Source organism: Lolium perenne, chromosome 5 (genome assembly GCF_019359855.2).
Source record: "Lolium perenne isolate Kyuss_39 chromosome 5, Kyuss_2.0, whole genome shotgun sequence".
Lineage (NCBI taxonomy): Eukaryota > Viridiplantae > Streptophyta > Magnoliopsida > Poales > Poaceae > Lolium > Lolium perenne.
Window position 1 is genome coordinate 236,032,446 of NC_067248.2, and position 11,111 is coordinate 236,043,556.

An 11,111-nucleotide genomic window follows, 5' to 3' on the forward strand; every position below is an offset into this window, starting at 1 on the left:
TTGTACTAGACTTCACATGCAAAAATATATTCACTTCAATCTTTTTCAATCCTGTAGTATTCAGTCAAACATCTTTTGTAGGACTGCGCTTTGTTTTGGATACACATTTCAATAATCTACTAAAACCTCTTGCTACACAATTTCTTTTTTTTTAGTGCCAAACACTATTTGATCCAAATTCGTGTATAGTTTTGTTATTCTGCCTTTGTCATATTGATGTGTTTTGCGTTAATTATGCCCAGCTTACACTGCTGAGAGAGCCTCCAATTTCGGCTATCTGCACGCGTGTGCGGCGTGGGTGTGTTGTCTATGGGCTTGTGTGAGTATTTGCAGGTTAAAATTTTGAGAATTCCTGAAAAGAAAAAGGAAGCTAATAATCATGGTTACGAGTTACCACTACATCCTCAATGAACACATGGACTAACTCCAATTACACCACGCAGAGGCCATCTAAAGTCACAAGCAGTGAAGCCAAATCTACGCACGATCTTGGCAAGAATGCTGAAATCTTCCGAAGCCGGCCGGCCGGTTCACGGCCGAGCCGCCGTTCGTTGTGGAGGCGGGAAACGTTCGAACGGGGGCGGTGCTGACGACACCGGCGCCGGCTTGTACAGCGGGAACGGCAAGAACGGTGGCTGCAGAAACGGCACCAGCCACTCCGGCACGTGGAACGGCCACGGGAATGACACCGTGCCTCCGGCGCTCCCGCCGCCGCCCGTAGCGGGAGGGAACGGGAACCCGAACGGCGCCGGCCAGAAGAGCGGCAGGAACGGCCAGAAGAAGAGCGACGACTCGAACGCGTCGCCGTTGGAGCCACCGCCGCCATGACAGAGCGCGCCGTCCCGCTTGGCGGGGCGGAAGTTGAGCGCGTTGAGGTTGAGGAAGCACGCGGCGGCGCTGGCGGCGCCGTGGGAGCCCCGGAGCGCGATGTGCTGCGTGGAGCCGCGTAGGCCCGGGACGTTGCAGGCGGAGGAGGAGCTCCGGACGAGCGTGGCGCGGCACGCGGAGCGGAGCTCGTGGCCCTCCCGGCACTCGAAGCCGTCCACGGGGGGCACGTCCAGCTTGTACACGCCGTGCTGGTCCGTGGTGCGCTCCGCCTCCAGGGAGATCTCCTCCGGCGCCACGCTCGTGGAGTTGTTCACCTTGAAGCTGCACTTGATCAGCACCCTCGCGCCTGCATTAACATGACAGTGTCAGGGCCAACAGTGATGGATAGATTCAGAATCAGAGCTTCTTGTCAAAGAAATGGAAACGCCAGAGTTTGTGCATTAATATTTTCAGACAGAGACGTGCATGGTTGGTAAGGTTCATGATCACATCTGATTGCAAATTTGCATTGATCAAGGCTATGGAATTGTGCTCGTGGAATGCTAGGCTCCAGTTTCAGTAGCAAATGTAGAGTAGCAGAGCAGGAAATCTGTGTCAGTTCAGTTTCAGGACGAAGGACTGGCATGTAATGTAATGCAATGCCTTGGCAGCTCATGTACACATGTGAAAATCTTAATGTTCTGAATTGTTATTTGAGAAAACTTTTCACACAATGCAGTAAACATTGCGCAACACAATTAAGCTGAAGTGGACAACTCATATATAACAAGAACCAACGCAAATGTATGGTCAAGATTTAAGACAATGTGACCTCGTGAATCTTCAGTTAGGGAGACATCTCGTTTAGCGCGAGTTTGAGGCTCTGAGCTAAACCGCATCCCCTATTTGGGAGCAAGAAAAAATGTGCCAAACCTACCATCAACCGGCGTGTCCATTAAATTCGTTTGTACACATTAGATTCATAAGTAAACCAATGTCATGTCAGATGCTATAACCAGAACCTCTAGTGCGAATATATGTGCAGAGTTGTCCATTCAAAAAAAGAATAAGAGTTCAGGCTTGAGTGAAACTACAGAGCACTTTTAACTCTGAAGCCACTTATCAATCTTCAGAAAAATTCTAAGAACCAGAAAATAGGGGCACAAATAAACAGCTAGTCCTAATATATCTGGAATGTAGCACTGTACATTGAGGAAGAGATTCAGGCGCACACATTGCAGTCAACTAACCTGCTACAAAAAGGCACTGAAACGTAGAAGTGGATACTTTAGATTAACTAGCACATTTCCATTTCAGAGCAAACTACATAGAGCAACGCAGAGCAAATGGTAAATGTAAGAGACGGGCAGTCAGAGCATGCTCTGTTCACCTATGAGGAAGAAGCTGTGCTTGGAGAAGGTGTTGTTGGAGCAGGCGTCGCAGTAGACGGAGCCGACCACGGTAATGTTTTTGGACCTGGAAAGAAACCCGGCCTCGGCGCCGCCGCCGAACACCAAAACCACCAGCACCACCATCGCCCTGAGGGGAGCTCTCGAGCTCGCCATTGCGGCCATGAGGTGAGCTGTGTAGCTGGCCAGCAATGGGGATGAGGTTGCGTAGAGAGGGATGAGATGGGGAGAGGAGTGTAGTTGAGGAAGTATACAATGGAAGAGAACAAATGCATGTGAATCGGCTTGGACTGGCGCGGGGACATGGAGAAGCTGGTCAAGCACTAGCTGCTGCTGTGTGGTGTTGTGGTCTCTCTTCCTACTTTTTGCATTTTCCTTTTCTTTTGCTCAGTGAAGATTGAGATACATGTACAGTAACATACAGCCGGGGTGCAAACATGTGATTGGGTTTATATATGGGACGAAGTAGGATTCTCCAGTGTGATGTAATGAAGACATTATACTTTCTGCCTTAGATACTATGACATGATGTTTGAATATTAAATATTCTACCTTAAACAAACAAGTTCATCCAGCTACGGAAATTCAATTCGGCTCCCGGGTGCGTATGCACCCTCTACCAAAAAATTATATTTTAAAATGTTGAAATTTTTTAACAAAATTCTTTACGTGTACATTTTCATAATATATGTTCGTTCGTCAAGTTTCACGAAAAACCAATATTTTTTCTGGTCTATATAAAAAAGAGAAAACTTATCTTGTGAAAAGCATTATTTTTAGCACTGAGTTTTGTCTTTTTTTACACACGTCACATGATAAGTCGATTTTTTATGAAACAACTTTGTAAGCGTGTAGCACGAGAAGATTTACATGCGAATTTTTGGTTTCAATTTTTTTTAAAATTTAAAATATGTGTAAGATGCATTTCAAAATAGAGGGAGCATATGCTCCCATGTTCCTATCACTAAATAAAATTATAGAACATGCATTCACTTTGTCCTTAGTTAGATAGCAACATAAAAATAAAAACCATAATAAATTATAAATTTGGTGTCATTATTCAATCACCAGCACTGGCGGAGCATTGTGGAAGCCATACTGAGCTCCGGCCCAGTCTTCTAAAAGTGTAAAAAAAATTACTATTGCATCTGCCCCAAGCCCGTGCGTGCATCGGGCCAAAACTAGGACCGACTCGTCCCGTACTCTCTTCCTATATGTTGTGTTCGCCAGGATTTGCTCCAGTTCTCCCGTCTCCCCAAATCCTCCTTTTTTAGGTCTTGCTTTCTTCCTCAAATCTCTAAGATAGGAGAGCTTGCTCAAGAGTCTCAGCAGTTTCTTTGACAAGCTGCTACTGAACAACAGTCAAAACCGAGCCAGTAGCCTCATACCTACTGTTCTCATTCCGATCATTGAAGTTGCCATTGTGCGGTTGTAGAGGCATCACAATTGTGACGCTAGTTTGTCGATGCAGTTTTAGCCATCGAATGCGGTCAATGTCGTTGTTAGGGTCGTGGACACGCTCATGCCCTCGTCGTGGCTTGCAGTTATACAAAGGGTGTCGTAATTGTATGTCCATCATGTGGATGGTGTGTCAGCGATGTGTTGAAGATGATGTCGATGAAGACCACGTTGATGTAGATCTTGGCAGAATTTAAACTTAGAACATTATAGCTAAGTTACAGAATCCTAATATATGTTTCTTGTTTATTGCAATGATCCTCGTAGGGTATATATAGAGGTACATGTAGACAGGAAAACTTGGACTACAAGAAAATCATTATGTTTAAACTAATCCTAGCCCTTATATCAACTCTACACGTATTCTAACACACCCTTTATGTCATTTCTGACGGGCAAAAAACATCTACATATAGAGTTGACGGCTTGCAGACCCGATTTGAACAAGACTCGATCAAACAACGGCGACGAAAAAAAGAATAGTAGGAGTACTACTACTACTAGTGCAAAGAGAATATTCATGCACGCATATATGGATGTAAGTGGACACCACCCTTCCAATTCTCTTGGAACTTTGTGAGACTAGTTATAGTGGGGAGTAACATATAGTACTGTCATGCATATGACACTACTCTATGTTACTACCTTCATATGCATAGTAATTTAGATGTAGTATCATGCATGAGTGTATTAATTAGCTTGTAGATTCATTCTATCTTGAAAAGTGTTATGTTATGATAACATAGCTAGTTACCACAACCATCTCTTTCTTCATTTAATATCATGTCATGTCATCAATTTACCAGTTGGCAATGCATGTAGCTCTATATTACTACCTTAGTTACTCCCACTATGAGTAGTATGAGCTGCTTCTAAACCGAGCGCTCTCACCACGCGCATGTTACTAGTCAACGTTAGTGACCGTATTTTGACCAACCAGCATGTGTGGTTTGTTCTCGTCGTTTTCGTTTAAAGCTACCTAGTCCCTCCGGTTCAAATTAATTGCCTCAAAATGGATGTATCTTAAATATGGTTGATGAGGACATCCCTACCTCACTACCACCTCCGTCATTGCCAAATGAAGATGAACCTGCTGTGAAGCTTAAGTCCAATGAAGTTCGGATTGGACCAATTACAAGGGCTCGTGCAAAGCTACTTAAACAACAAGTGAACTTGTTTCTAAACGATACTTTGATTGATGAGAACTTTATACTGCCTAAGTCCTGTTACTTATGTATCATCAGGTATCAAGAGGAGACGAGCATCGCACGAGGAGTAGAGGGGCAGCTGGACGTGAAGACGGACGTCAAGATGGACATGAAGCTGGACATGGAGCTGGACATGAAGATATCTCATGGACGCGCGAGGGAGGAGCGGGAGGCATGCGCGAGAGGAGAAGAAGTCGTCCAGGCCGGCCCAGCGCCCGGTCAGACCGGCCGCCCGACCGGCGCGCCCGGTCCCTGGCCCGATTCAACCGGTCGGCACGCCGGATCCACCCCGGCGCCAACCGGGCATCGTACTGGGGCCAACCGGAAGGTCATCTGCGACACTTCCGGTTGTCGTCCGGTCCCTGGCCCGGTCTAGACCGGCCAGCCCGGCCCAACACCCGGTCAACCGGGTTCCAGACCGGCCTAGCTCGAGTCTGCCTCGACCAGATCTATTCTGGGTCGGTTATTCTTGTATCTTTTCGACCAGAAGTCGTCCCGGACGCCTATATAAGTGCCCAGGACGCCCCCCTAGCTGCTTTAGACCACGTTTAAGATAAACCCTAGTTCTTATTTGTTTGCTGTGCAAAACTATTGAATTCCCTACACCATATTGCTTGATATTGTGTAGATCCTGATAAAGTCTTGTGTGATATGCTGTTCCATTGGGAATTAGACGGTTGCAACTTACCGCTTCGTGGTCGGCGGCTACGTGCGCAAGTGTGTGGAGTTGTGAATATCTTGCAGGGTTGAGAGCTGTTGCATTGGCAACAGGGACCAATCGAGAGATCTCGTTGCGTCATACAAGTTATCATCCACTACATCGTCGTGTTCCTCCGCTGCTATCACCCCGTGATCATCATCACCACCGTTGCTTACTGAGAAGATCGGGCCACCCCATATCATCTTGGTATCAGATTTCCAGTTTTCCTCGGTAAGCCATCCACAATCCACCCCATAGTTGAGTTGTGAGTGTTTTCCTATCCAGAAAAAGCCAAAAATATTAGGGTTAGGGTTTGCCATAGCCTTAGATTGCACTAATTTCGAGTTTTAGTTGCTTTTCGTAGTTGTTTTTGCGTATCTTTTTCTTGCATCTAGTATTGTTAGGTTTTGAGTCTCTACTATCATCTAGTTTTAGTTATTGTTACTCCGAGTGCACATAGCGTACAGTGTGCTTGTTCCCAACCATAGACACAACCTTTCGATATAAGTGACTAGGAACTTCCCCAGAAGAGATTAGTTTTACCGCTCGACAGGCTGCTCGTTAGGGTTTCGGTGCTTTGCAATTTCTGTTGGCCGTTGATACGTCCAAAACGTATCTACTTTCCCGAACACTTTTGCTATTATTTTGCCTCTAATTTGTGCATTTTGGATACAACTAACACGGACTATCGCTGTTTTTCAGCAGAATTGCCCTGGTGTCTTATTTTTTTGCAGAAAATCAACTTTCAGGAAAATCCCTGGAAATAATTGCAATGGGCCTATTTTCACAGAATACCTACAGAGCCAGAAGACGAGACGGAGGGGGGCCACGAGGTGCGCACACCACATGGCGGCGCGGTGGGCCCCTGGGCCGCGCAGCCTCGGCCAACCCCTGGCACTCCCCTCTGGACTACTTAAAGCCCTTGACCTAAAAACGCACGGGGGGTTCGACCAATTTGCCAGAAGACATCCAGAACTCCACCGCCATCGAAAACTCTACTTTCGGGATCAGAAACTCCGTTCTGGCACCCTGCCGGGACGGGGAATTGGAGGAGATCATCGCCATCATCGCCACCGACGCCTCTCCATCAACCATCCATGCTTCCCCCATCCATGTGTGAGTAAATCCCCGTTGTAGGCTGAAAGGGATGGTAGGGATTGGATGAGATTGTTCATGTAATAGCCATAAGATTGTTAGGGCATGGTGCCTAGTATCCGTTGTTGGTACTTTTACGATATTGTTGCAACTTGTTATGCTTAATGCTTGTCACTAGGGCCCGAGTGCCATGATTTCAGATCTGAACATGTTATTGATTGATGATGATATTCATTGTTTTGTGATCTTACCTGCAAGTTGTATAAACATATTGCTGTCCGGAACCCGAGGCCCCAAAGTGATAGAAATTGGGACAACCGGAGGGGAAGGTTGTGATATGAGGATCACATGTGTTTACGGAGTGTTAATGCTTTGCTCCGGTACTCTATTAAAAGGAGTACCTTAATTACCAGTAGTTTCCCTAGAGACCCGGCTGCCACCGGCTGGTAGGACAAAAGATGTTGTGCAAGTTTCTCATTGCGAGCACGTACGACTATATACGGAACACATGCCTATGGTTATTTAGTACATGGATATTGTTTTATTATTATCTGCAAATGCCTTGTCTTGATTATTACATGAGTTATCTTATCTATGCAGCGCCCGTTCATCCATCCCTATGCCTACAATATTTTAATCCTGCTGGCAACTATAATCATTACTGTTGTCTTTATTACACTGCTGCTTATATTTCACTACCGCTACTACTATAAAATTGTTGCTATTGATAAACTATTGTGAGCAAGTCTGTTTCCAGGTGCAGCTGAATTGACAACTCCGCTGTTAAGGCTTACAAATATTCTTTGTCTCCCCTTGTGTCGAATCAATAAATTGGGTTTTACTTCCCTCGAAGACTGTTGCGATCCCCTATACTTGTGGGTCATCAGCCGTGTTAGAAGGAGTAAATTCTTCCAAAAAAAAATCCCTGTAGCTACAGTACCCGTGCTATAGTAATCGTGAAAAAAAACAAAAATTGTTGTGCTAGTTGAATCAAGTGAAGGCCTAAGTTTACTTTACTGCACCCTTAGTTGAGAAATCGTGTGCCTGTCTCGTTGAGCTTTGCTAGCGTCTCTCTAGTGCATTGCAACCTTTTCACACATATAGTTGCATTGCCCCATCATATCGCCTTGTGTGAGTATCATTGGTTGTTTACGGTCCGTGCTAGACCTTGTTATTGGTGCAAATAGGTAGCCTACCTACAGCCCCACATATACCCTGCTTTGTCGTGTGATTTGTTTTTATACCCTTGATATTCGCTTCGCTACATCCGTGCACTAGTTGTTCCTACAAGTGGTAAGCAACACTAATTTACTTTGGAACGGTAAGATCACCTTTTCTTATCAGTTGCTGAGTGAGTTGTGAGAGTACCACCATATATTTTTGATTTAGTGCACTAATCTACTAACGATGTCTACTAGTGATCATAAACTTGTTAACCAGGAAAACAAGAGTGCTGTAGACCTCATCACATGGAGGGAGTTTGAGGCTCTTCGTAATGAGATGCGACGTGAATTCCGCGCTCAGGACGATGTGCTTAATGGGAAGGTTGAAGAGATCAACCAAAAGTGGGATGCTACTAATGCGACCGTCACCACAATGGCTGATCAAGTGACGGATATACAGCGCAATATTGCAGATATGCGCCTAGCTATTGAGAATTTGACCGCACAACAACAACAAGACGAAGACGAAGATCCTGCGCTTCAAGATGACGCCCACAATGCTCGTGGTGCGCCTCGTGGTAATCGTCCTCGAGGATGGGCTCCGCTTGACCGCCATGGTCGTGGACATGATGAGGAAGATGGTTTGGGTAAGCCTAAGTTTTCTATACCCAAGTTTGAAGGTGGAGCTGATGTTGAAGAATACCTCACTTGGGAGCTCAAGATTGAGAAGTTATGGAACTTACATCCGAACTACACTGAAGATAGGAAGATCAAGCTTGCTTCTTCCGAATTTGATGGCTATGCATTGCGTTGGTGGGATGCTTTTGTTCGTAACCACGCTGAGGATGGTGAGCAACCTATACGCACATGGTGTGCCATGAAGGGGGCAATGACTTCTCGCTTTGTGCCTACAAATTACTTGCGGAATATATATGATAAGTTGACTCTATTGAGACAAGGTGTGAAGACTGTGGATGAATACTACATGGAGATGGAGATGCTTATGCAGCGTGGTCGTGTCCGTGAGTCCCTCGAGATGACAATGCAACGTTTCCTCAATGGTTTGAAGTATGACATCAAAGGCATTGTTCGTCATTACAGTTACACCACTATGAATGAGTTGCTACATCATGCAAGAGAAGCTGAATCACAGTTGGTTGATGAAGCAAAGATTAAAGGACGAGCTTCAGGAACTGGGCGCTACACGCCTCGCGCGCCCCTTACTACGGCGCCGGCACCATCGACGGGCTCCGCCCCTTACTCTACTCCGCCTAGTAAACCGGTCTCCAATGTGTCTAACACAAAGAAGTCCGAATCTGCTGCAAGTACGAGAGTGGCTCTAACATGTCTACTGCGCGCAATCGTGATATGGCTTGTCATACATGTGGTGGCAAAGGTCACTTCAAGATAGATTGTCCTAACCGCAAAGTCATGATTATCAATGAGGACAATGAGTATGAGACTGGAGATGATGTTGATCCTAATGCTCCAGAAGATGATGACTATGACACTGATGGTGAAGATGCATATCCGTCTGATGCTCGCACCATTGTTGTGTCGCAGCGTGCTCTTAATGTATTGCCTAGTGCATCTACTCAGCGCTGCAATTTGTTCCAAATAAAGGCTTTAGTTGGTCCTGACAAGGCTTGCAAGGTCATTATTCATGGCGGGAGTTGCCGCAATTTAGCAAGCAAGGAGTTGTGTACCAAGCTGAAGTTGAAGTATCTACCGCACCCGCATCCATACTATATTCAGTGGTTGAGCAACAATGGTGAGATGAAGGTAAACCACATGGTGCGTGTTGAGTTTTCTATTGGACCGTATAAGGATTGCATTGACTTTGATGCGGTTCCTATGACGGTGTGTCACTTATTATTGGGTCGGCCTTGGCTCTATGACCGTTCTGTGCAACACAATAGTCGTGCCAATACATATCACTTGGAGTTCAAGGGCAAGAAAATCAACTTACAGCCTATGACACCACAGCAAACTGTCAATGAGTCTCGTCAGAAAGTTGAAGTAAACTTGGAGGATGCTTCTTTAGATAGGCGAGAGAATTGTAATGTCGTGAGTGATATAACGAAAAGTGAGCGAGTGAATTCCTTAGTCTCATTAGCCACCAAAGAAGACATGAGATAATTTAGCGAGGATCCTATAGCCATGCCTCTCGTGCTCTTGTACAGGGGTACGGTTTTGGTTTCTAACGACATGACCCCTCTTCCTCTTGGTGTTTCTAATGTTTTGCAGGAATTTGGCGACGTGTTACCGGATGAGGTACCCTCAAGACTTCCACCATTGCGAGGTATTGAGCATCAAATCGACTTGATTCCCGAAGCTTTGCTACCCAATCGGGCACCATATAGAACAAATCCCGAAGAGACAAAGGAGATACAGAAGCAAGTACAAGCGCTACTCGACAAAGGTTATATCCGCATAAGCCTTAGTCCTTGTGATGTTCCTGTCATTCTTGTTCCTAAGAAAGATGGTACATGGCGTATGTGCGTAGATTGTAGAGCTATAAACAACATTACTATTCGATATCGTCATCCTATTCCCCGTTTAGAGGATATGCTAGATGAATTGAGTGGTGCTGCTGTGTTCTCTAAAATTGGTTTGCGTAGTGGTTGTCATCAAATTAGGATGAAAGAAGGGGATGAGTGGAAAACATCCTTTAAAACAAAATTGGGTTTATATGAGTGGTTAGTAATGCCTTTTGGTTTGACTAATGCACCTAGTACTTTCATGAGACTGATGAACCATGTTTTGCGTGAATTTATTGGCAAGTTTGTGGTTGTGTATTTTGATGATATATTAATTTACAGACGCAATGAATCTGATCATACTATACATATTCGACATGTTTTGCAAGTGTTGCGTGATAATAAACTCTATGGTAATCTTGAGAAGTGCACATTTTGCAAAGATAATGTCATATTTCTAGGTTATGTTGTCTCTAAGCATGGAGTAGAAGTAGATGTGTCTAAAATTGAATCTATTCAAAATTAGCCTACTCCCATGAATGTGAGTCAAGTAAGAAGTTTTCATGGTCTAGCTGGGTTTTATCGCCGTTTTGTGCCCAATTTTAGTACTATTGCTGCACCTTTGAATGAATTGACTAAAAAGGGTGTTGCATTTGAGTGGGGCGTTGTCCAAGATCATGCTTTTGATAAACTGAAACGATTGTTAACTTCTGCACCGTTGCTTGCACTTCCTGATTTCAATAAGCAATTTGAGATTGAATGTGATGCTAGTGGTATTGGAATTGGTGGTG

At 45.0% G+C, this 11,111-nt stretch overlaps 1 protein-coding gene across 1 annotated transcript; it reads right to left on the minus strand.

Annotated features, from left to right (window-relative positions):
* Positions 1 to 353: 353 nt before the first annotated feature.
* On the minus strand, positions 354 to 2,504 carry LOC127302335 (uncharacterized). The gene is made up of 2 exons (XM_051332764.2): positions 2,198 to 2,504; positions 354 to 1,174 (listed from the first exon to the last, which is right to left on the minus strand). Exons 1-2 carry the CDS (start codon positions 2,379 to 2,381, stop codon positions 531 to 533), a joined length of 828 nt encoding a protein of 275 aa, XP_051188724.1. The 5' UTR covers positions 2,382 to 2,504; the 3' UTR covers positions 354 to 530.
* Between the last annotated feature and the right edge of the window lie 8,607 nt (positions 2,505 to 11,111).